Source organism: Xiphias gladius, chromosome 17 (assembly GCF_016859285.1).
Source record: "Xiphias gladius isolate SHS-SW01 ecotype Sanya breed wild chromosome 17, ASM1685928v1, whole genome shotgun sequence".
NCBI lineage: Eukaryota > Metazoa > Chordata > Actinopteri > Istiophoriformes > Xiphiidae > Xiphias > Xiphias gladius.
Genome location: NC_053416.1, coordinates 847,196 through 871,476, shown reverse-complemented (window position 1 = coordinate 871,476; position 24,281 = coordinate 847,196). Strand labels below are relative to the sequence as shown.

The following is a 24,281-nucleotide window of genomic DNA, read 5'->3' as shown; positions in this document are numbered from 1 at the left end:
GCTCATTTTTTTCATCAGTTCTTATGCTGCTATTCTGGGATTCACAACAGACCAGCACGTCCGTGGTGTAATAGTTAATAGAGAAGAGGAGCAGGCAGGAATCAATCTGGTCACTCAGTGGCTGCATCTACATGAATGAAAGAAACTAGAGCACAGAAATCAGTACTGCTGTCAGAGCAGTTTGGAAACCTGGCTATACTCAGAGTTTTACAGTAGAAAGCAGCATGTGCTTGTGATAATCAGGTTTCTCTCCCCGCCTGAAACCAGGTTTCACGTTTACAGGATTTGAATGTTGAAGTGCACGTAAACAGAGTAAATATCATGGGGGTCTGATGATCATCAGCATCCGGGCATTGAGTCTAAAGAAACCTGTGCTGTGCCTCTGTCTCTTATTCATGTGTCTCTTCAGATTGTCTTTTATATTTACGTTTATTTTGATGGTTTTAAATCCGTAAACTGGTGCAGTTGCATCTTTTGTGCTGTGATGACCGGTTATCTGGGTTTAATTTTTAGCATGACTCATTTTACAAATCATGTCACTGCACATTGTAAAACGTCAAAGTGCAGCTTTAATATAAAATGAAATGCGGAATATTTGAACTACGATAGAATCGTTCACGCATTTTATTTTGTTCCCATAGTTTGTACAGTTTGACCAAAAACCTTTTTTACAACAAAAAATACAAACGAACAGACTAAGACAACCGTCGCAAAATTCAAGAGCGTACACAATGATCACTTAAGGTACAACAGAAGAGTGTAAAAAAAATCCAGTTGAAATGCTTAAACGTCTCTGGGAAAGATAAAATGAATAATCTGTGTTCTATAAAATACACCTGTCGTCCTCTTCCCTTCTCAGTGTTGAACGAGTCTTCTCAGGAGGAGGTGAGTATTCGGGATGTTCGAATTTTGCCAAACCTGAACGCCTCCTACCTTCCCATGATGCCAGACGGCTCCGTGCTGCTGGTGGACAATGTTTGGTATGCGCAGAAACACGTGTGTTCATGTGAAGCAGAGCTCTGTCACGTCTGACTTGTCGTGTTGTATTGTGTAACATTTCATATGTCACCTTGTTACACTGCGAGACGGTGCATTACATGAGGACAGGATGTGTCTTAGGTGGTTGGTATTTGTATTGTTCATATGATGACAAAATATCTGATGTAGTTTATCTTAATTTATATTACATCACATTACGTTATCATCATTTTGGGAGAGGTCATGATTTCAGCTCTTTGATTAGGATTGCCTCGTTATGATGTTATGTCCCATCACGTTACATGTTAAGCTACTTTGAACAGTGAATCTGGAATGTTGTTACGTCCCGTCATGATCCAATGTCTGTTTTCCAGTGTGTTATCATGATGTTGTGTTTCATAATTATACATCACATGATTCATACTATACATACTTTACGTATGTTGCATAACCTTCGGTTTCATTACACTTAATTACATCACATTTTATTACATTACTTTCTGTTACATTATGTTCTGTCCTGTTGTGTTCTGTTACTTAACCCTCTGTAATATTCCGTTGTTACGTTACGTTTCATGACGTTATATTCTGTTACTTACTGTTACATAAACCTCTGTAACATTATGTTCCCTTACATGTTATTACGTTGTGTTCCACTATATTTTCTATAATGTACTTTATGTAATGTATTTTATATAATGTACGTTCTGTCATGTTCTGTTCTATTACTGTACCCTTTGTTTTGCCTCTGTTATGTTATATGTTATGTTATATTTAATTACGTTACGCTCTGCTTCTGTATGTTCTGTTCTGTTACCTTGTGTTTCATTACCTTGTTGCTTTACGTTACGTCACATTATGTCCTGTAATGTTCCACTACATTCTGTTACCCTCTGTTCTGTTACGTTACGTTCCCTTACATTACCTCGTTACTTTATGTTCTTTTACGTTACACTATGTTCTGTAACCTTCTGTTAAATTAAGGTCTTTTACATTACATTCTGTTATGTTACCCTAAATTACGTTCTCATGTTACTTTCTGTTAAATTCTTACGTTACTTCATGCAGTGTTTCATGACGTTATGGTGTTGCTCTATAAAACTCTGTCAGTCTTTCAAACTCACAATTCACATGAGATTGATAGTTTGTCCTGATGGAGCTCACACTGCTTCCTCTCCTGCTCTGCAGTCATCAGTCAGGTGAGGTCGGCATGGCGTCTTTCTGCAGGGTGGACAGCCTGGCTGGCCACCTTCCCAGCATGCTCAGTGCTTTGGAGGAGCATGACTTCTTGTTCCAGCTGCACCTCAATGACATGCCGCAAGACGACTCCAACGAGGTTTGGACATGTTTGTGTGGTTGTCTTAAAGGCGTCAATTTGGGTTGTTTCGAGGAAGTGATCTTTTATTTTATTTTTATCTGTGATTTTCTTTATGACTGAACAGTTTCATTTTGATTGATTTTGATTTTGTGACAAATTTGAGATACTGTCCATGAAAATCCCGAACAGGATCGGGGACAAACCCTGGCGGAGGCCAACACCAACTGGAAATGTGTTTGACTTCCTGCTGAGAATACGAACACAACTCTATCTCTGGTTATATAAGGACCCGATAGCTCATTATGATGGCCCAAGTACCCCATACTCCCGCAGTGACCCCACAAGACCCCCTGAGGGACATGGGTGTACGACTTCTCCAAGTCCACAAAACACTTGTAGAGTAGATGAGCAAACTCCCATGACCCCTCCAGTAACTTTGCAAGAGTAAAGAGTTGGTCCATTGTTCTACATCTTGGATCTGAGGTTTGTCAGTCAGTCGGAGTCTCCTTTCCTGCACCCTGGCAGAAGCTTTCCCGGGGAGTCTGAGCAATGTGATACCCTGATAATTGGAGCACACTCTCCGGTCGCCCTTTTTAAATATGGGAACCACCAAACCCGGTCTGCCAGTCCGCAGGCACTGTCCCCGGCCTCCGTGTGACATTGAAGAGGCATGTCAGCCAAGACAGCTCAACAATGTCAAGAGCTTTCAGCGTCTCAGGGCGTGTTGCATCCACACTGGCACCTTGGCACTGAGGATCTTTTTGACTACCTCAGTGACCTCTGCCAGAGATATAAGTTCAATTCAGTTCAATTCAATTTTATTTATATAGCGCCATTTATAAGTGAGGCTTCCCTTGAGTCTTCAAACTCTGCCTCCTCCTCACAGGACATGTTGTCCAGGTTGAGGAGTTCCTCAAAGTGCTCTTTCCGCTGCTCGACGATATCCTAAGTCAGAGTCACTTCCACGGCTGAACACAGCCTGGGCCAAGCCAGCCCTGCTTTCCCCTCCTGAGTGGTCTGATGGTTTGCTAAAAGAAAGTCCTTCTCCATAGCCTCCCCGAACTCCTCCCACACACGGGTTTTTGCATCTGCAACCGCCACAGCCACAACCCTTCTGGCCCCCCGGTACCCATCTAATGCTTCAGAAGACCCGAAGGCCAACTGTGCCCGAAAGGCCTCCTTCTCCAGCTTGAGGGCCTCTCTCAAGCTCCCACTAGCAGGTTCTCAGCTTCCCCCTCAACGGTCACCTATGATCTTCTGACCGCACCTCCCAATATCCTGAACATGGCCCACTCCACACATGATTCCATGTCCCCGTTCTCCCCCGGAGTGCATGAGAAGTTCTTCCGGAGGTGGGACTTGAAGACCTTGTTGACTGGGGCCTCAGCCATATGTTCCCAAGTTACCCTCACCTCACGTTTGGGTTTACCAGATCCAATTCACCACCAGGTGGTGATCAGTTACCAGCTCTGCTCCTCTCTTCATCCAGGTGTCCAAGACATACAGGCACAGATCTGATGATATGACCTCAAAGTCAATCATTGATCTTAGGCCTCGGGTGTTGTGGTACCAAGTACACTTATGAACCAACCTATGCTCAAACATGACCAATCAATGATGAGCACAGACGTCCAATAACAGAACACCACACAGGTTCAGATCAGGCAGGCCGTACCTCCCAATCAACCCCCTCCAGGTTTCTCCATCGTTGCCTACATGAGCATTGAAAGTCCCCCGGGAGGACTATAGGTGGTCAGTCCCCCGGGTGGTCCTCTTCCCAGGACCCCACCCAGAGACTCCAAGAAGGCCGGATAGTCTGAGCTGTTGTTGGAAAATATTTCTTACACACTTATTTTGTTGTTTTTACAGTGCGTTTTGAAAAGTGTGTATGATCAGCATTACCTACTTCTGAAAACAAACTTAGACCCGGAAACTGTCTTTTTTGTGTCTCCAGATGAAAATGACGTTTAAGTCACGTCCTGCATGTTGAGACTTCAAGCATGTAATGTTAGTAGTTTGTTGTTAGATTTATCAAAACAAAGTGAGCACGGGGAGCAGTAAGGAAACACTGACACAGAAACTGGTTTTAAACCATGAAAAGAGAAAATCTCATGTGATAAACACATGGACAGATTGTGCGCTTTGGTCAATACGCGGCTCCAGTTCCGGGTTTCTGGACCTGACTGCAGTGCTTCAGGTATCCTGTACTTCCACAGCTCCCTCGTGTGGTCATAATATTCACTTTAATTCATCCCAGTATGTTGAATGTCACTGTGTGTGTTGATGTACTTTCAGGGGCTGGAGGTTCCCTTGGTCGCTGTGCTGCAGTGGTCAACTCCCAAGATGCCTTTCACCAACTGTATCTACACCCACTACCGGTAAAGACCAAGCGGGATCATTTTCAGGGAAAGTAGTTAGTCGCCTGAATGCCATTAGCGGGATGGGCACCAAAAGAGAATAAGACTTATTTTTGATTGTTTTCAGACAGTCTGCTTTTAAAAGTCTGTCCCACTCATGCCTGTGTGCACATTATTTTGTTAAAAAATCCAATGGCAGCATTACAATATATATATATAGTCCACCTAATGCTGAGAGGAGTCTGCAGGCAGACTCTGTATGGGGACACTCTGCCGGGGGCTAACACTTGCTGTTATGTCAAATCTAGATTAAATGAAAGTGAAACTGTCTAGAGCCGAGCTTGAGCTCAGGGTCGGTCTGGGAAAATGCCCAGAAATGATGATGTTTTGCAGGTGAACTACACCTCTAAAGTGCTGCTGTCTGTTAGAAACAACAGATCCAATTTCATCTATAGATATATAATGAAATATTATGGGAAACCTTCAAAGGAAAGCTGTGATACAGGTTATGCTTCCTTAATGCAGGCCTGTTCAGGTATCACACAAATCTAAAGTCATTTCAATGCAGGCATAAAGTGTTCTAAGTGTGGGGCGCCGGTGGTTGTCTGACAGGGCCACACAAATGTCCAGAAACGGCCCTGGGACAGAATGAAACAGCTTTGAAACCCCCTCCACTTCTCTCTCCCCCGTCAGGCTGCCCAGTATCCGTCTGGACCAGCCACGGTTCGTCATGACGGCGAGCTGCCCGAGCACCGTCCGGGTGAAGGAGCACTTCAAGGTCAAATATGTTCTGCTCAACAACCTGCAGGACTTCCTGGCTGTGCGGCTCGTCTGGACTCCAGAGGGTCAGTGTGTGCGGGACTAAAGTTGTGGGGACGTAAATCTGTTGACGCCCGCTTCTTTGTGGGAACAGGCTGCGAGATCCCACAGCCTGACTTATTCAGTTTTAGGTTTAAGACTCAGTTCAGGGTCGATGTCGGAGTAAGGGACACGGTAGTAAGTCAGATGTGAGGATCGGTTAATATTGAAGATCACTTCTTCGAGAGACTGTTTTACGGTTGGGACTTGGCTTCAGGGTTTAATTCAGACACGGGTGTGTCGGTGAAGCACAGAGTTAGGTGAGACGCAATGTGTTTCGAGAGCGAGGGTCCCCATAACTATAGAAGTACAATTGCGTGGTTGTGTTTGGTGACAGTATCTCAATAATTAGCACAGAACCTAATCAGCTTTGATTTTTGAATGCATGTGTTGAGACTGGTCGAGAATATTTGATTTAAATTTACGGATGCAACAGATTATGTGATCTGAGCTTCTGAAATCCTCTCAGACTAAAAACTAAAACTGAAAATGACCTTCTTTGTTTCAGAGACGTTTAAAAGCTTTAAAACCAGCCTTATCTTACGGTAACCGGTCCAGAGAAATGCTGACACTGGTGTGTGTGTGTGTGTGTGTGTGTGTGTGTGTGTGTGTGTGTGTGTGTGTGTGTGTGTGGTCAGGTCGCGGTCAGGGGGAGGATGCAGCGCTGGCCGCTGTGGTCTGTCACACTCCTCTCAGTAACCTCGGTCACTGTCGGAAAGGAAGCACCCTGTCCTTCAGCGTGGCCTTCCAGATCCTCAGACCAGGACTGTACGAGGTACTGAACCGGGACCTCGACCCTGAAGCGCAGATAACTAAAGTTCGATTAACAAGCATTCGGTGACTGAAGCGATTGGTTCCTGCAGCCCAACACCTGATTACTAATCTCTTCACCCCAGACAGAAAATCAAGTTTTGCTCTCTTCCGTGTCCTTTCCTCTGATTTGCTGTCCCTCTCTCCAGCTGAGTCAGCATATGAAGCTGAAGCTTCAGTTCACAGCCTCGGTTTCCAACCCTCCACCTGACGCTCGGCCCCTGTCGCGTAAGAATTTTCCTTCTCCTTTTTTCAACCCGCTCAAAGTCATGTAGAGGTTAAAACCGCTTTTTCAGCAGTAAACACAGTCCAGGTAGGATTTATAAGCAGGTATGATTTTCCAGAAATGGAGTAAGAACGATGAAGCAGACAGCATCAGTCTGCCGCACTTTATGCGTTTTCATTTTCCAACCTCAGCCCCAACAAAGCAGGTAACAGAGCCAGGCAGATATCATCAGCGGAATTTACCCGCTGCCAGATATACCGGTCCCCCGGTCTTTCACGGGACCGGTTACCATGGTTACAGGGCCGGTTCTGGTCACTGTTTACCTGTTGACACACAGTGACCACGTGACCCTGCTCTGCAGTGAAACACAGGACTCAGTTCTCATTATAAACACTGTTCCTGCTCAGCTAGCATTAGCATTAGCATTGCCGTTAGCACGGCTTCCTGTTCTCTCCACTGATTCACTGAAAAACTGTTCAGTGTCAGAGTTTTTCTTTGGAGCAGAAGCTAAGACGTCAGATGGCGTAGTGATATTTCTGTCCTCGACCTCTGAAGGAAAACTTTACGCGTTTGACTGTCGACGTTAATCCTGAACTGACTCGTTCCTTCTGACAGCAGCATGAAAGATTCGCCTGAAACTGACGTTAAGGTTTCACCTGATGATGTTACGTCAGTTTACGTCTTTCCAAATGTCTGCGCTGTTTTTTGCCGCTTCCTGTCTAGCTCTCAGTGGACAGTGGACAAATGTAGTCCATAAATCCGGTTCTTCAGAGAACGTCACTGAGCCTGTCAACAGGTCAAACGGACAGCGATATCACCGGCTGCTGGAGGAAACCGTTTTACTGATCAGGAGCTACAGTCCGTGATTCTGAAGGAGGTCGAATAAAACTTTACGTCAGTTTAGACTTAGTTTAGTTCATTTGTTCTTTCGTCCGTCTTTCACATTATCGTTGAGTTTGTATTCATCCGTGAAATATGTAAAGGACATTGGCAAAGGTCAAAGAAACGTTCGAGTCCATTCAGAAACAGCGTCTCCGTTGCAGAGTTTGTCCACCACGCAGCACCGACGAGTTGCAGCATGTATATACCGTATATAGCTTCCAAGAAGAGCTTAAATAAGATAGTAGAGGAGTTTAAGAGTTAAACATGCCTTGTTGTCCCATCACCCCCCCAGGTAAGAACAGCCCATCAAGCCCGGCAGTGCGAGACCTGTTGGACCGACACCAGGCCAGCCTGGGTCGATCTCAGTCCTTCTCCCACCAGCAGCCATCCTGGTCCCACATCATGAGGTACCCCGCGGAGTTTAGACAAGTTGAAGACTAATATCACATAATTCACTTCAGTCATCTAACCACGTCTGTTTTGTGTGTGTGTGTGTGTGTGTGTGTGTGTGTGTGTGTCAGGACGGGCAGTGCCATGGAGCGACGGGCCATCACCCCCCCTGTCGGCTCTCCGGTCGGTCGGCCACTCTACCTGCCGCCGCAGGACAAAACGCTGCTGTCGCTGGACAAGATCGCCAAGAGGGAGTGTAAGGTCCTGGTGGTGGATCCTGTCAGCTAGGGAGCGAGGAAGCGAGGAGGAAAGGAAGCGAGGAGGGACAGAGGATAGAGATCGAAGGACGAGGAAAGCCCTCACACGCAGGAAAACCCCCCTGAAACTCCCCTGGATGAGCCTCGCAGGCAGATTACAGCGAAAGAAAGTGAAAAAGGACTGGAGAGGAAAACCATCTCCCCTTCAGCTTCTCCTCATCTCTCAGTTTCCCCGAAACTGAAACCGAACCCCAAGCTTCGGTGTAACCAGCTGCCCCGTGTTACTGGGGGGAGCCATCTACGGCGACAGCCGGAAGCTTTGGGTGGTGGATCAGGTGTCCTGAGAATAGGAAGAGCGATCGGAAGGTGAAGAGCGGGAATGGGATGAACAAACTTTGAATGCTTTAAAATGAAAAATTTCATGTGATGTATTATCATGTTTCTGTATTATTTAAAGGTACGTGACAGAAAAAACAGTACTGACGAGGCACTGTGCATAGAGGGTTTTTAAGCTGTGATCAGTGGATTTAAAAATGGTTAATAAATCATTTATTGCTGCTTTACAGATCAGTTATAAGACATTCATAAGAACGGTTGCCAGAAAATTCCTCCTGCAACACGACACTTTGTCTTTTTATCGCTTTCGCTCATGAGGGACACGTCTCCAACAGACTTTTGACCACTGATCTTATGGAAAAGCTGCAGGACATCTGGACCAAGATCCAGTCAGAAACAAAATCCATCTATTAAACAGTAATAAATTCATTAATTACCGCTTATAAATCTTTTGTAAATGAGGCCTTGTCAGAAAGTGATACCGGAAAGACTGTAGTTTTATATATTATGCGGAAGTAACCACACAGGAGGTAGAAGTTGGCGATTTATTTCAGTGTTATTATCAGTCTGTTCACAATCAGTATCAACAGGTTTCAACACTACATTGAAATTCTTAATGTAATATAATGTAAAATAAAAAGCGACCACAGCTCTCAGTTAGAAAAAACTCTCAAAATCTGAACTGTTTGCATCAAACACGTTCCTGAATATTTAGTCGTATTTAGTCATGCTAGCAGCGTGGCTTTACAGACGTGTGCCAGCGTCCGCCAGGCGGTCCGCCACCTGCGTCCGGGCTGAAAGTTGGTCTTTGGTGGATCCCGCCATCAGGTCAACACTTTCACTCGTCGTATGACCAAATACCTGAAGAACTAATGACGTGCCCATCAGCCTCAGCCTGGACTTTACCTCTTTACTGTTAAGTGTAAACTAGCAAATGTTAGCGTGCTAACATGCTCAACTAAGATGGTGAACATCGGCATGTTAGCATGTTAGCATGCTGATGCTAGCACACTGGGTCTATCACAGCCCCACAGAGCCGCTAGCATGGCTGTGGACTTAAAGTTTGGTTTTAGAAAACGTGATTCGAATTCGTGGAGCATAATTTATTTTTGTCACTTTACTGTCATTGTCGGTACCATTGCTGTATTATTAGTGGTTTCGTTTTAGACAGTTGTGCCTTCAGATTTTGAGCAAATGCAAAGAAAACCACAACAAACAAAATTTACCGCATTAAAGAATTAAACGTATCTAAATCACTGTCAAATGTAATGCAGGTAACCGTTCTGCTCTGTACAGCTGTATGCAAAGGTTGAGCGTAGGTAGGGCGCTCTATGGTTTGTACATGTTTACTGTTTTGTTTTTATCTATTTTTTAAGTTGATGAAATAAAAAAAAGTAGCACAGCATTAGCATTTGAATAATGGCTCGTTTTTAATGTCTGTTTGCTGCAGGGGGTTGGATTCACTTCTTTTCACTTCAAAAATCAAAAAATACGGAATTTGCCCGAACTTGCAGACGGCCGTATCCTGTTACGCCTGCTGAATTCTAAACCAGGGCCCCGTTTCCCTCACAAATGGCTGATAAATGTGAGTCCGACACGGCTCTCGCATGCTCAAGGGTTGCAAGCGTGGCTTTTGCATCGACTAATTAAATGTCAAAATGATCCCGTGTCAAAAGTCATAGCCTAGAGATTGTTGGAGATTTGGTGAAACCGGCCCATGTGTTTGGGGACATCCTGGGACATCACCATTTCTACAAATCCTGCACATTTTCAAAAGGACGTTTCCAAAGCAAACCGTAGTCTTACACATTGCGAATGTGTTTGTCTTTCCTGCCTGTCAGCGTTTGGCTCCAAGTTTAACTGAGAGATTGATCAATAATGAACGAATTATTTTGTCGCAGCCCTACTGACAATAAAAGTTGTGAACTTGTGCAAGTTCATTTTTATAGAAATAAACCAGATCTGTTTGTCTCAGAGGGTTTACATCCGCAATATGAGTCATTAATTCCTTACAGTACATTCACTTGGCAATTTAATTTTTATAATAGTTAAAATTCAGCCAAGCGATGGAGAAAATGAGTAAAAAGTGTAGACTGATAGTCCCATACAGCTGATTACACTGGATTCTATCGGATTTAGGTTGAGGACTAAATGTTGAGTTAAATGGCCACGCTGTTCTCGATGTGTTCGGGGCAGAGGTAAGGATACGGCAGCTCCAGCTGGCTGTTGCGCTCTGAGATGTGGTCAGAAATGGTCTTGAGTTCAGCCTGCACCTCCACCACCAGCCTGCGGTGGGCGTCGTCTCTGAAGACGGCCTCCTTGTACTGACACAGAGGAACCTGCGGGGGGAGACGGGCAGAGGTTTACGTCAGAACACTTCGGCTCTTTTCTCATATGAATCGGGTCCGGACCTGAACTGTTTTAGTTTAAATTTGTTGTGAAGTTGTGTTTGATCAAATTTCTTTCATTTTTTTTCTGAGTGTAAATTCAATAACAGACAGAAAACCTCAGGTAAAGTCGTGTTATTCCATCACAGAAAAACTGTGACGCTGAGACCAACAGTTATTTTCATTATCAATCCATTTCTTTTCGTTAATAATTGACTGATTGTCCGGTGAGTGAAGTGTCAGAAAGGACTGAGAAATGGCCTCAATGTCAGTGAATTTTTGGCTTTTCTGCTCAAAAACGACTTAAACGATTGATCGATTATCAAAGTTTCACGTGGATGTGGGAACTGAGAATGAAACTCGCATAAGAGGATTTTATCACACTCTGTACGAATTATTGTTCTTATTGAAAATGTTGCGTCAGTAAGAAAAACTCACTCGTACATTTAGTTGCTACCTAAACATTTTAGAAAGAACAACATTACGAATCCCACAAAACAACAAAGATGGAATCTGAGATGTTTCGTGAGGCCTGTTTTCATCAGAACGAGGTGCGTTTGATTTTGTTTTCCTCTAGAGCGGACGTGACGGTGTGGGTGGAGCCTCACAAAGTTAACGGTGGGCTGCGAGAGCAGAGTCAGCGCCATCAGGACGCGACAGGTCGAGTTCACATCCGGCAGAAAGGACATGATGTCTTCCTCCGTCACCGAGCCTTTGACCTCCGGAGGAGGACGCGACATGGAGGCCGGACAGTTTGGCATCCAGAGAGTGAAATCTAGCTGGAGGACACGAAGACAGACAGAAGAGACGAAACGTGGGGGACGAGAATTAGAGAGAACAGCAAAGCACTGTTCACTGTAAAAGCCCATGAAAAAACAACAATATCTGAAAAGAGGCAAATGGAGATGGTTCCCAGTGATGATGCGAGACAGTTGATTACTGCAAATGCTTTATTCTTGTGTCAAAATGTCCAGTCGAAGGAGACGAGAGAAACTCGAGAGAAAAACCTCCGACGCTGGTTTACAGACGTGTGTGGGAAGAGTATCTCCAGATCACTTCCTGTCCAACCCGGTGCCACGGGCTTGTTTTACTACAGCGATGAGACGTCCTGTAGATGTTCGGCTTCCGTCTGACTCACCTGGGAGAAGTTGACGGCGGCGTGCAGAGCTGAACAGGTGTAGATGATCATGGTGACAAACCTGGACACTTCAGCTTTGGTCTGGAAAACCTGAGGGAAACCTGAAGGAAACGCCACAGTTTACGATGCCGTCGTGGGACAGGTTGAGATGGACAAAGCTGTCTGTCTCTGAGACAAACAAGACAAACACACCCGAGTCGTTCGTGAAGCCGTGTCCGTTGATGTCGGTGATCCAGTGTTGAAGTTCAGAGTCCTGCTGCACCTCACTGTCTGCGCTGTAATACAGATCCACCCAGCCGACCACAAACCTGCCACACACACACACACACACACACGGAGTTTATTTCAATCAGAAAATAGAAAACAGATCAGTTCCACGTGGACTGATGACTGTGCTGCAGTCTTCACCACACGTGGCAATGAAAAGAATGAACGCGACAGACATTCGTTATGTTCAGTTCCGATGCCTCTTAAGTCTGGAGACCCTGCGAAGACTATTAATGAATGACTTGGATTTGTTTGTAATAATTTAGACAGGAAAGGGTTGATTTTCATTCGGCTTAGAAAGAAAGAATCAGCGTTGACGCTGAGGATCCTCAGCGTTAATGGGAATCAGAATCAGAACCATCAGAACGTTCCTGTCCAAGGCAACGGGATGCGGCTCACACAGTTCACACAGAACAACACGTGTGAATAATGGGAGTGGTGTATAAGGTTAGCGTGATCCAAGTCCTGGGCTCAGTTTGTCCGGAGCGTGGACATTTGGATTCAGCCACAGGCTTGGTTTGAAGGTTTCAGCAGCGTGGACACTGCACGGCGAAGCACGGTCACATTTCCTCAAGAAAATGCAAGAATGAAATACCTTTCTCTCACCGAGACACCTTGACTCGTCGCAGTGGGGAAAGCACAGCTGCAAAATGATGAAATTAATGACGGTTGAATCCCATTCAGCGGCTTCAGTTTCAGGGTCCCGGTGTCGTTCGTGCTGGCTCGCTGTCCTGGTTCAGTGGGACGCTTCAGAACAGAGCCGTCATTGATGCGAGCCTCTCCTACTACTACGTTCTTGAGAGGCGCGAGTGTCGCAGCGCGTGGAGACCTGTTTACAGTTTGAATGAAGTTTGTAGCTTTAAGAAGTTAAAGAAGAGGAGATGAGTTCAAGCCTCCAAAGCCTCTTCCATGATCCAGTCCATCAGGCCAGAACCGTCCTGCTCTGTCCTGACACTACACCTCAGGTTGCTTCCAGAAGCCACAGCACGCTGTTCACGACGGAGCTGCGTGTTGCGGCCGTTGTGCCCAGACTTTGTTGACACGTCGCTGCCAGAAATTCACCATATCTCAGTGAAAGTTTGTAAGGATGACGTAAACTCTAACTCCATTACTATTATTTATTGGATTAATCCCCTTCACAGATTCTTTATGACTTTATAGAAAATACTTTGAGGATGTTTGAGTTTATATTGGTGGTTCCATTCTGCAGGCATTTATCTTACTTTTTGTAACCAGCCTCGGTTGATCAGGATGTGAGCTCTGTCACTTCCCTTCCGCCGTCAACCTTGGACTTTCGGCTGGTTAATGCAGCTTCCTGGACTAAGCGCCTGGTTGAGGGGTTTGTTTACCTGTGCAGCGCGTCCCAGACCCTCAGTGCGTCCTGGGCGTAGTGGCTCTGCGGCAGCTTGTCCACGCCACGGTCAGACAGATCATCGGGGACACAAAGGGATCGATAATGGATCCTCTGTGACGCCCGGGACAGGACGAGGGGTATGGCCTGTAGACCACATCCCACCACCTGGAGACACAAACACAGGAACTAATGACTGCACTGCCCCCATGTCCAGACTAAACTCTTTCCTTTAATTAAAGGATTTATCAATGTTATTGATTCAATAGATGGTTAATAAATCATTTATTGATGCTTTATAGATCAGTTATGAGACATTAATGAGAACAACTTCTGGGTTGCCAGGTTGTGGAAAATCCTCCTCCTGCAGACACTTTGTCATTTTATCTCTCTAATTCATGAGGGACACGTCTCCAACAGACTGTTTGACCACTGATCTTATGGAAAACAGCTGCAGGACATCTGGACCAAAATCCATTCAGAAACTGTTTATTAACATTTACAGCTGCAGACCTGATGACTTATAAATGGTTTATCATCATTTGTAACTGCATTGTTACTGAATGGAAACAGCCACGTTATTGCCAAAGCGTTTTATTCAAGCAGGACACGTCGACATGTCACATGTATTGTGTTGTTCTCTCTTCATTTGGACTATTTTTAAGTTTTGCACACAGATACACAGTGAGTCGGACTCTATGTATAAGTTAATAAAAGGTTCTACCATTATAAATGTCAATAATCAGTTCCTAAATGGATTTTGGTGCAGCTGTCCTGCAGTTCTTTTCCAGCAGCCCAGTGGTCAAACAGTCCGTTGGAGACGTGTCCCTGATGAATTAAAGATATAAAAAGATAAAGTAACTGCTGGAGGAGGATTTCACACAACCTGGCAACGCAGAAACTGCTCTTATGACTTATAACTTCTCAGTAAAGCATTATCAATAAAGCATTATTAATAAAAGCGTATTAAGCCTTTATAACTGGTGCTTCATCAGAAGATGGCACTGTAAACTGTTTAATATTTCTGTTACAGTGGATGACGAACCTTATCAAACACCCCGTCAGCAGCCAGCAGCGATGCTCTGGCCTGGAAGTTTATCTGCAGCGACGTCTTCACGTGTGGCATCAGCAGCTGTCCACCAATCAGAGAAGAGAAGACTGATTTAGAAAAAAACAAAGCAAAGTAACGACATACTGCGCGTTCGAATGAAAAACACAAAACAACATTTTAATGCGGAGACATTTGGAGACCTAACGACTGCTGAGAAACCTTGGGTGTCGTCTGGAGAGTTTGGTTAATAATTAGTAATTTTGTCCCATCATCAAACCACTTTAATCAAACTCTCTTACTCTTATTAAACAATTATACAGTTACATTTGGTGGACAAGCCTTTTCTGTGTGAGGGAGATCCGAGGATTGAGCTGGAAAACTGATCATCCTTATTTTTCGTCCCCTTGTTTTAAGCAGAAACACGGACATTTCATCACCTTTTAAGCCGATATGTTGAACTTGTTATTAAAGAGTTGTTTATTTCCACATCCGGCAGTAACAGAGCAACATGATCCACCATCTGGATCTGGTGTCTGTGTCCAACTGATGAATCTAGGTCCAGTGTTACCTCTCTTTTAGCTCTGGTTTTGGTCTCCACCAGCTCCTTAGGGAAACATCTGGCTCTTTAGCTGCTAAATGCTCCACTGTGTTCAACAGCTGGTCTTTTGCTGGATCTGGCTGCTGTCCGGGGTGTTTAAATGATCAATCTCTTCATCACTACCACAAACACAAACACACTGTACTTTCATACAGCGGTGTTATAATATCAACAGCTGCTTTAAGAAACGCATAAATATAAAATACCAAAAAACAGAGTCCGTAGGGAGGAGGTGGTGGAGGCAGAAGCTGCAGCAGCAAACAGCGTTGGCATGAGTGTATCAGTAACAGTGAGAACTGTCCAGATTTGATTGGCCGTTGCTAGTCAGCTGATGGCCAAACAGCTGGTGAATGAGCCAATTAAAGCACGGCTTCAGTGCTCAGTGTGATCTGCGACCTGATCGCTGAACCTTTCAAAACGTTTGCAAAGATCTTGATGCTGTTGAGGTTATTAGCTTTTTTTAGGTGAATCAACCTTCACTTTAATGCTCAACTCGGTCACTATGCCAATCTGTGTGAATAAAGCTGATATATGCATTATGATAAATATGCTATATATGTATATACATATATGATCAAATTAATGATGGGAACCTGGTGCAGTGGGTGGACCTCTGGCAGCTGTCGCAGCATGGCTATGCAGCACAGCTCCCCCAGCATGTGGGTCTTCAGGTAGTGGGAGACCAACTGGTGACACTGGAAGTCTGCGCTGTGAACCCAAATCTTAGCCAACAGCCAATCACAGCCGGGGTCAGAGGGCAGGAAGACCGGGTTCTGAGGGCTGGGTGTCTGCTGCAACTAAAGGAGGCGGAAATCACTGATTGATTGGTGGATTACCTTAAAATCTAAGTGATGATAGTATGGCTGACTTTTCCGGAGCCAGTATCATCGCCCTGTGATTTCTGAAGGGACGTCTTAAAACTCATTTGTTAATGTATTTATTTTCCTTCATTTAACCTGGTAAAAGTCTAATTGAGATTAAAATCTCTTTTCAGGAGACACTGTCAGTGTTACAACAATAGATACAAACAAGAAACAAGAGCCTTGCAACACGCCATAAGAATATACACAATATTAGTCTGAAATGTCATAAATACAAGTATCTAATATCACCTTTAAATAGGCTTATTTTCCAACTCTGTCCTAACTGAAAAATCATGACTGAAAGTACTTGGAAAAATTAGTAAACAAGCTTTACAGATGATTTACTTTCAGCATCACCTGTATCAAACCACCTGGAGCTCACCTGGATGGCGATGGGGACCAGCTGTTGCTGCTGGTTCAGGTGGAGAAGGCACAGCGGGGCGCACAGATACGTCTGCTTCCCGTTGATGACGTTGGCCGGGATGCCGTCCAAAACCTCGTAGTCCAACAGGTAAATGGTTCCTTTCTGTCCCACGACAGAACAGCAAGATACAGCAGCTGTAATGAAGTGTACAGCAGGAAGCAGAGAACAGCTGGATGTCAAATTGCTGCATGCACACCTGTAGCTCCTGCTTGAGGGAGGAGTCTTCTGGCAGGAAGGGGCGGAGCATGTCTGGGGTGACGGACAGGTGTGGAGGGAGGAGATGGACCTGACGCAGCAGCAGAGGGTTGCAACCGTTCAGACACTGGTAGCCAAAATACCAGTCCTCCATCCAGTGAGTCCTAACGAACCCTGAGAGAAAAGATAAACCTTCTGTTACTCTGTAAAAATGTCACAAATGCGCCATGAAGGAGCTTTGCTTTCATCGCAGATCCACGCTACTCCCACGCTACTCCCACCGGCCCTACCCGCCTCTCCAGTCACCTGATTCCCCAGATCCCTTTTCTCACCTGGTGCCCATTCCCTCGTTAGTTCCCTCAGTATATACACCGGCCCACTTCCCCTCGTTCTCTGCCAGATTGACCTGCTGCAGCTTTCCAGCCTTTGTTGCTGTTGTTGCATCTGTCCGTGTTGATCCCGTTTGTTTTTAGACTTCACTTTTGCCCTGTTTGCTAGTCATTTCTGCGCGTCCGCTGACTTCGCCCCTCACCATCCTCCTTTGCCCGTTCTACCTGCATTACCTTCATTAGGAGATGAGCTGTCTGAACGTTTTGATAGATCTGTCCAAGTCGTGCGTTGGAGTCCTCAGTCTGTTTAAAGATCCGTGACACTGTGGATTAAAACTCCATAATACAGAAAGTGACAGATGACCTTGTCTGCAGTCGAAGTCGTCCTGTCAACAGTTTTACAGACATCTCTTTTGTAGTGGAGGTCTATTGGGCCGCAGGGGATTTTGTCGTTGCCGTACCTTGAGTGACCGCCGGGACGAACAGCAACAACGCTGTATTCAGCTCTCTGAACACGCTAAACACGGATAATGTGTCTTGCAACGCTCAAAAGTAGCACATAGCAACAAATAGAAAGACCTTAGCATCCACCTTGCAATGTCCTACAAACCGTTCAGGAACAACCCTGCAACATGTAGGTGAAGTGAGTTTGATCACTTAGCATGCAGACATAAATTATCTGAAGACATTTAGCTTTTCCTGGCTGATTTATTTATTTTTTTTAGATTAAAGATGACACATGATACTGTCCTGTGCTGCTGTTTTCGTTGGAGGTGAATGTTATAACCAGATGTCTTCACAGTATTTTGTTCTGGTTGAACTTGTTCTCCTTAAGCCTTGATACTGAATCCACAATAATATTGTGCTCACCGTGTACATGAGTAACGGTAACGGCTTTTTTTTGCCTGAATGCTTGAATGGTTTCGTTTCTTACTGGCGATGCTGTTCTGGTGTCCACTTTGGGCAAAAAACATCTCCAGCTCTGTGAAACTCGTCCAGGCCTCAGCTCGGCCGGCGAAGCCCTTCAGATAGTGCATGTTTGGGGCTGGACTGAGGACAAAGGAAGAAACACAACTTTTACTCATCCTCTCTGTCTGTCCGTTTCTGTCTCACACTGGTCAGATTTACAGTACGTGACTGACTTCACCTTTTGTGGGTGTAGCTGAGGTTTGGGCCGAGTTCAGACAGACTGCTCAGGTCCACACACTGTGGAGAGCCATCTACAAACGTACGCCATCTGCAGTGACACAACACAGAAGGAGAAGCGAGTGAATGGAAATTTAAGTTCAGTGTTACCAAAAGTCAAACCTAAATCTATGTGTCAACTCTGACACCTCCTGGGGAAACTCCTGGCTACAAAGACCAGGTTTAGGTTTAACTCTGCAAACGCGTGTTGTGTTCAAACATTCAAACATTCCTTGTTTTAAATTGAAGAAATCTGAAGAAAGACTCCCATAGATGTCAAACCTGAAGATGTCAGGCTGAATTTCTGGGGAAATGTTTCTAAAAGGATGAAGTTCACACCAAGAATATTTCCCTCTCATATAATGGTGCGTTCGTAAGGAATAGTCTCTGTTTCACTCATTGACGGTTCAGTGTTCAGGTTGTATAGGTGAGATAAGAAGAGCTGCGCTGCCTCAAGGGATCATCTGCTGTGTTTGAGGACGTCGATCAGTGTATTGACCCGTTGATTAATTATCAGTTGCTGAGACTTGCGTCTTTCAAATCACCTGATGAGCTTCTGTTGCTGCTGCAGCTGTTTGAGTCTCTGCTGCTTCAGCTTCTCCTCCGTCTCGTCCTTCAGCAAACTCACTGCAGAGGAGCAAGGGTTATAACAGCAGTAACGACGATTTCAAAGACTTCCCCTCTGAAGTCACTGGCTTTACACAATGTCTAGAAATGGCTTTTAAAATTAGAGAGTTCCGGAAACGAGAAGCTCCCAGCTTGTATACAGTCACTGTCGTCGCTGACTGACTTCCTCTTTCATGAGGCTGTATTTCATTTTGCTTTGAACCGTAAATACACTGATCCTGTCACATTCTAGCATCAGAGGAAAACTTTAATACCGTACATGTACCTGAACAAATGGTTCAGAAACATGATGTGCCGAAGCTCCGCTTTCTTAAACCTCATTGTGTTTCTCAAACTCAAAGACGTGAGAACGTCGTGCAGGCGGGTGTTAACTTCAAGTTGTTCATTTCTTATCTACTGCATCAAAGCTGCCCAGCCTCAAATTTAGCTGTAGAAATACAGTATGAAAAATCTCGTGTCTTCTCTAACTTATAAAGTTATCTTACACTTCCCGCGCCGCAGCTCTACGTCGCCATCTGCTGTTTGAAGCCACTTGTCGCAGGGGAACACCTGCGTTTCTGAACCCTCAGGTCCTGACCCCGGTCTTTCGGCCAGCTCGCGGACCTCCACTCGACTGCAGTGCCAGCCCAGGTTTGGAAATCCCGTCTGAGCCTTCAGCCGGAGCCGGACCAAAACCAGGTGCCCCAGAGGACTACGGGTCTGGACCTGGACTCGACAGGCCTGTCAGGACAGGAGTAAGAGATGGTCAGAGTAAAACTCGAAGGACAATTTTCCCTCTTCAGCAGCAAACACTGTCTGATTGCTACAAGAGAAGAGTAATTTCAGATTGTGACGGCGTGAAGCTGCTTTCAGGAAGGGAGTGGCTAGTGCTGCGTCCGCCACCAAGCAGCAGGGCGGGCTACCCACCAGCCACCTGCACCGTAGACCACAGGGTGCTGCCAACCACCCACTCTGATCCCCAAACACAGTGGGATGTAGTTTACAACGGCGGAAAGCGGCGATATCGGGAATATTTAGTAAAACAATCTCACTACAAGGTCGACTTATTAGCAGTTCTGGAGCTTTCAGTCGCGTCGTCATGTCCATGCCCAGATGTCATGAAGTTGTAGATGTTCAAACGTCCATTTTTCTTGATCAGTGTGTTCAAGTTCATTCTTGAATATGACACAGTTACTGCGGCATCTTACCTGATAAACGCTGTTTTTTGGTCGGGATCGAGCTGTTGATTGATGTTTGTTCATCGAGTCAGGGAACTCAGATATAAGTAAATCGGCTCTTACGTCTTTGACGTCAACTTAAACTGAAGTTTTTAAAAGTGGGGAACAGAATATGTAGAATATTTTTTGAAAGATTCGTTAACTGCTCTGTTCGCCTTGAATCTCGAACAGGAAACACGATGAAACTCACAGATCCGGGCAGGAGATGATGGTCGCCGTCGTTCACGCTGATGGGCGGAGTCTCTCCCCGCGAGCCAATCAGGTTGAGCCACAGGCGGCTGAAGGTTCCACAGGTTGGACCAGGTGAGGTGTGGACGGTCACCTCAAACTCCTGACAGGAAGTCATCATGGCAGATGTGATGGTGGCACAGCTGGTGAGGACAGGGAGACAGATCAAGACGGCGCCACCTGGTGGCCACAGGACGACTGCCCGCAGGTTGAAGAGGTCTGCTACAAATCACAGTAACATGCCGCTATTCTGTTTAAACCAGATTTACGCTTGACTCGAGGGGACTAAACGGGAGTCTCGCTGCTGGTTTGGATTTTTAGTTCAGCATCAAGTTGAGCGTTGGATTTCACCCATTGATGTCACTGCTGAAGCACTAGACAGGTACACTGCACGAGATCAGACAGGATGACACCGGCGTTTGGACATTTTCCGATCTTCCAACGCTGCCGTTAAGGTTCGGTTAGGTTCAGGCACCAAAGCTACTTGGTCAGGTTCAGAGAAAGATAATTGTTTGGACTAAACTCACGGTCACAGTAATAAACATGGGGCTAAGTTTTCTGTTCATGGTTAAAAGAAACAAATCTCGTTAGGAAAGAAATTAGGGAGAAATACGACATTTTCTACAGTGTCACCTGACTTCCTCTCATACTTCCAGTCATAATTCCTACGGCTGCTAGAGGGCGCTGTTATTTGAACATGAACAAATGTTGTCGGTAGACAGATAGATAGACAGTATCTATCCATCTATATATCTATCAATAGTACTTTATTAATCCCAAAGGGAAATTACAGTTCACATAAATCAGAAAAACAATGAGGTAGGTAACAAACAACACAATTATACACAATTATACACAATAACTAAACAGACTAAATAAAGTATAAAAAATAACAATAAATAGAAAGAATAGACCTCTGGACTCATTGCTATACTGCTGAATATACACTGTACAATGGTGGTAATATAATATAATATAAGACAGTGTAGATTAGTGCAGGTCGTGAGCATATATAGTGCATAGAGCTGGCATTTTTCTTGGGAGGACATTTACATTCTGGTAAAGTCTCTGTTGCTCTACAGGTAACTACTCCTGCGCAGTCGCCATGTTTCTGCCTCTTGAGAGTGTTGAGGAGGTGGACGTCAGCTGCAGCGCCAAAGTCAAAGCCTTCCCACGGAGGTTTGCCAGTCTACAGAGGTCGAGAATTCTGGAGAATCGCAAGAGGAAGCGACAGCGTAAGCTGTCGAAAAGCAGAATACCCTGAACGTGACGATAGGGAAACATGTTTCAGCCCCTTAGATTTCAAGCTCGGCACGAGGAAGCACCGAGCTCCACCGCGCTCACGAAAACTACGTTTTAGAATTTTTGGAGGTTTCACGTTCCCGGTGAGATCGGGAGTCGGGATTCGGTGACTGCGCAGGTGGGGGGAGATGTAAACGGTGAAAAAGAGAAATAAATAAAGTCTTCCCAAAGACAAAAGAAAAAAGAAAAGAAGAAACATACTAGTCCTGATACTGGTGATATGGTCACCCCCCCAACCTTTTTCTTCAAATGTTATGATTTTTTCCTGAAAGATTGTGACCTTTTCTCATAATGTGATTTTTTTCCTGTAATACGTTGAATTAATACTCAAAATCTCATCGGCCGTAATACTCCGTGGTATTTCTTTCCAAAAAACATCTGTATTTTGGAAAATCGAAAAGGTTCTTTTGAAAGTTGCTTCATCGTCATCTTCGTCAACTAACTTGAGATAATTAACAACGCAATTCATTTGTACATAAATGAACAAAAACGTACTATACTCACAATAAATAGCAAACAAATAAGGGTAACAGGCAATTGGCTGAAATGGGAAGAAGGAAGATGAAAGTCTGCTGCTGATAAATGAGGTACGTCAGGGAAAACACACGTTAGTACCACGCTGACACCTGTAGACCACGTGATTCTGCCTCCGGTCTTATTTGGTCTCGTAACCAAATTCTGTGGCCGCCTCTCGTGAATAAATCTTTTGAAGGCTGAAAGGAGAAACACTGGATTCTTCTTTTGTACTGACGGTTGACAAATTAGAGGGAAAAGCTGAGCAAACGAAACCACTCCGAGCAAATGCAGGCGCCTCCAGGCAGGACACGAGGGCTGACCGAATGGTTTGACGAGTCAGCCCGGTTCAACACCTACGGGAGGCGTGGGACCGACGCCTCAGACAGCGCTCACCGCATCGTCAGGACGAGTCCAGGGCCTCGGAGGACCGGCGATGAGGAGAACCGAAGCTGTCCCGGAGACTCGTGGGGGCCCGGCACCTGAACGTTGTCCCCCGTCTTTTAAAACTCAGCTCGTACTTTGTGTTTGGGCTTCAGGTGAAATCCCTCCCGCCGCTGGTCTGATAAGAACTCATTTGTTTACCTCGCCGGCATTTGACTTGGAAATGAGCAACAGTGACGGTTCGTGTGGGCATTGTGTTACCTGAGACCTTCGGTAAACACATTCACCAGCAAGACACTGCACCCTTTCATCTTACAGCTCGCTTCCTTCATTTCTCACAAGTGCCTGACGTAGGAGCTTCCTGGTCTGTGCTTGGCTGTCAGGCAGCAGAGAGATCCGTTTATTAACTCAGTAGGATAAGGAGCAGCTTTTATGTCGCGCTAGCGGCGGGAACGACAACCAAGGCCAACTTAAAATAACACAGGTTACCTGGCTCCGTTCAAATATGAAGTGACAGCATAAGACTGTGAAAAGAATCACGTGCTAAATATTTCTCCAGGCAACTTCGGTGCGTTGGTAACTTTTAAGAGATCCCGGTTTCTGCTCAGGTAGGTCACCTCCTAGACACAAGGCGTAGTTTTGTATGAAGCTTTGTGAAAATAGCAATTTCTTTGAGAGAAGAGCTCAGTTAAACCCCGAGTGAATATTCAGTCACTGCTCATTTATTATTAAGAAACTTTACTCCTCAAATGTGTTGACTTGCCGCCCGCTGACAAGTTTTATCATCAGCTTTGCTGGTTCCACCGACGAACAGATTCTCCAGGTTACACAAACCTCAAATGAACTTTTATGAGCCGGAGGCGAAGTGAAAACGGCCACTTTGTCCCACGTCCTCTCCAGGAAATATTCCGGGAGGTGACGAGCCCATTACAGTTCCTGCCACTATCCCTCCAGGACAAACTGCTCTGGTTTCTCACGTCAAATTTGTGCAGACATGTTGAGTGAAAGAGAGCAAGGAAAAGACCACGAGGTTGAAGGAGCAGAAAATCCACCTTCTCGTCTACGGGACGAGAAGGTGTGTTTAACGAGTCCGTGATGCAGGAATAAGAGTCGGGCTGAGTCCAGGAGGAGGATTCTGTTCTTGCAGCGGGAGGAGCGCTTCGAAGCGGCATTTAAAGCCCCGGGTGGGACGAGGAAATTGACAGGAGACATAACGGAAGAGTTACTTTTCTTGGGGGTTGGGGTGGCGTGGGGGGGTTTGAACGCGTCGGCAACACTTCATTTGAGGCCCCCTTCCTTCAGCATCTGGTAGCTTGGTGTTTATTGACACCTCGAACTCCTCCGTCGGTGGAGGCCGCTGGACAAACAGGCTCAGCTGGAATCGTACGAACGAAGGCCGAACCCGGTCTAGTGCTGACAGCTGCACCATCATGGGCCACAAACCGTTTATCAAATGTTCACGTCCCGCCTAGAGACGATAAACAGGGGGACCCACGGTAAAGCGTTACCATGACATCAGCGCTACATCCCAGACTGCACCCAATCAGAAACCGTCAGGCGGACAGGCAGGTAAGCTTACCTGCAGAGCGACAGCTTCTCTCCTCGATGGGCTGTTGAGGTGTTGAATGGCAGCGTCAGGTACTTTGCTCGTCTCTTTTGTTTTTCACGCCCCCGCCCACCAGGACAGCTCCACATCCTATTGGTTCAGCTTGAACACCTGAAAACGTCACTGCAGGTACCACAGCGCTGCACTGTCTAGATCTGCACGAACTTGAATGGACGAGATCGTTTAAATATTTATTAGCTATTG

At 45.4% G+C, this 24,281-nt stretch overlaps 2 protein-coding genes across 6 annotated transcripts in view; one reads left to right on the top strand and one right to left on the bottom strand.

Annotated features, from left to right (window-relative positions):
• Positions 1-11,486, top strand: part of LOC120802487 (trafficking protein particle complex subunit 14-like) — a 15,752-nt gene extending 4,266 nt beyond the window's left edge. For 2 of the 3 annotated variants that reach the window (XM_040150365.1, XM_040150364.1), the window contains exons 6-13: positions 860-980; positions 2,167-2,314; positions 4,592-4,674; positions 5,347-5,498; positions 6,150-6,286; positions 6,471-6,549; positions 7,722-7,836; positions 7,951-8,980. In XM_040150365.1, the coding sequence (XP_040006299.1) occupies positions 860-980; positions 2,167-2,314; positions 4,592-4,674; positions 5,347-5,498; positions 6,150-6,286; positions 6,471-6,549; positions 7,722-7,836; positions 7,951-8,107 (992 nt within the window). In that variant the 3' untranslated portion in view covers positions 8,108-8,980. Of the gene's footprint in view, positions 1-859; positions 981-2,166; positions 2,315-4,591; positions 4,675-5,346; positions 5,499-6,149; positions 6,287-6,470; positions 6,550-7,721; positions 7,837-7,950; positions 8,981-11,376 lie in introns of those variants that run through there. The other variant, XR_005709234.1, reaches the window with a different exon arrangement.
• zgc:152891 (uncharacterized protein LOC767741 homolog) lies at positions 9,503-24,281 on the bottom strand. 3 transcript variants are annotated; one of them, XM_040150349.1, is made up of 16 exons: positions 24,051-24,129; positions 21,326-21,479; positions 20,235-20,415; positions 19,313-19,547; positions 18,746-18,827; positions 18,163-18,252; positions 17,950-18,065; positions 16,688-16,860; positions 16,450-16,593; positions 15,798-16,001; positions 14,601-14,687; positions 13,554-13,723; positions 12,130-12,245; positions 11,938-12,038; positions 11,408-11,578; positions 9,503-10,751 (listed from the first exon to the last, which is right to left on the bottom strand). In XM_040150349.1, exons 3-16 carry the CDS (start codon positions 20,391-20,393, stop codon positions 10,572-10,574), a joined length of 2,028 nt encoding a protein of 675 aa, XP_040006283.1. In that variant the 5' UTR covers positions 20,394-20,415; positions 21,326-21,479; positions 24,051-24,129; the 3' UTR covers positions 9,503-10,571. The 3 variants fall into 3 exon arrangements, with proteins under 3 accessions (XP_040006283.1, XP_040006281.1, XP_040006284.1); XM_040150347.1 differs by lacking the exon at positions 21,326-21,479 and having other exon boundaries at positions 24,051-24,279; XM_040150350.1 differs by lacking the exons at positions 15,798-16,001; positions 21,326-21,479 and having other exon boundaries at positions 24,051-24,281.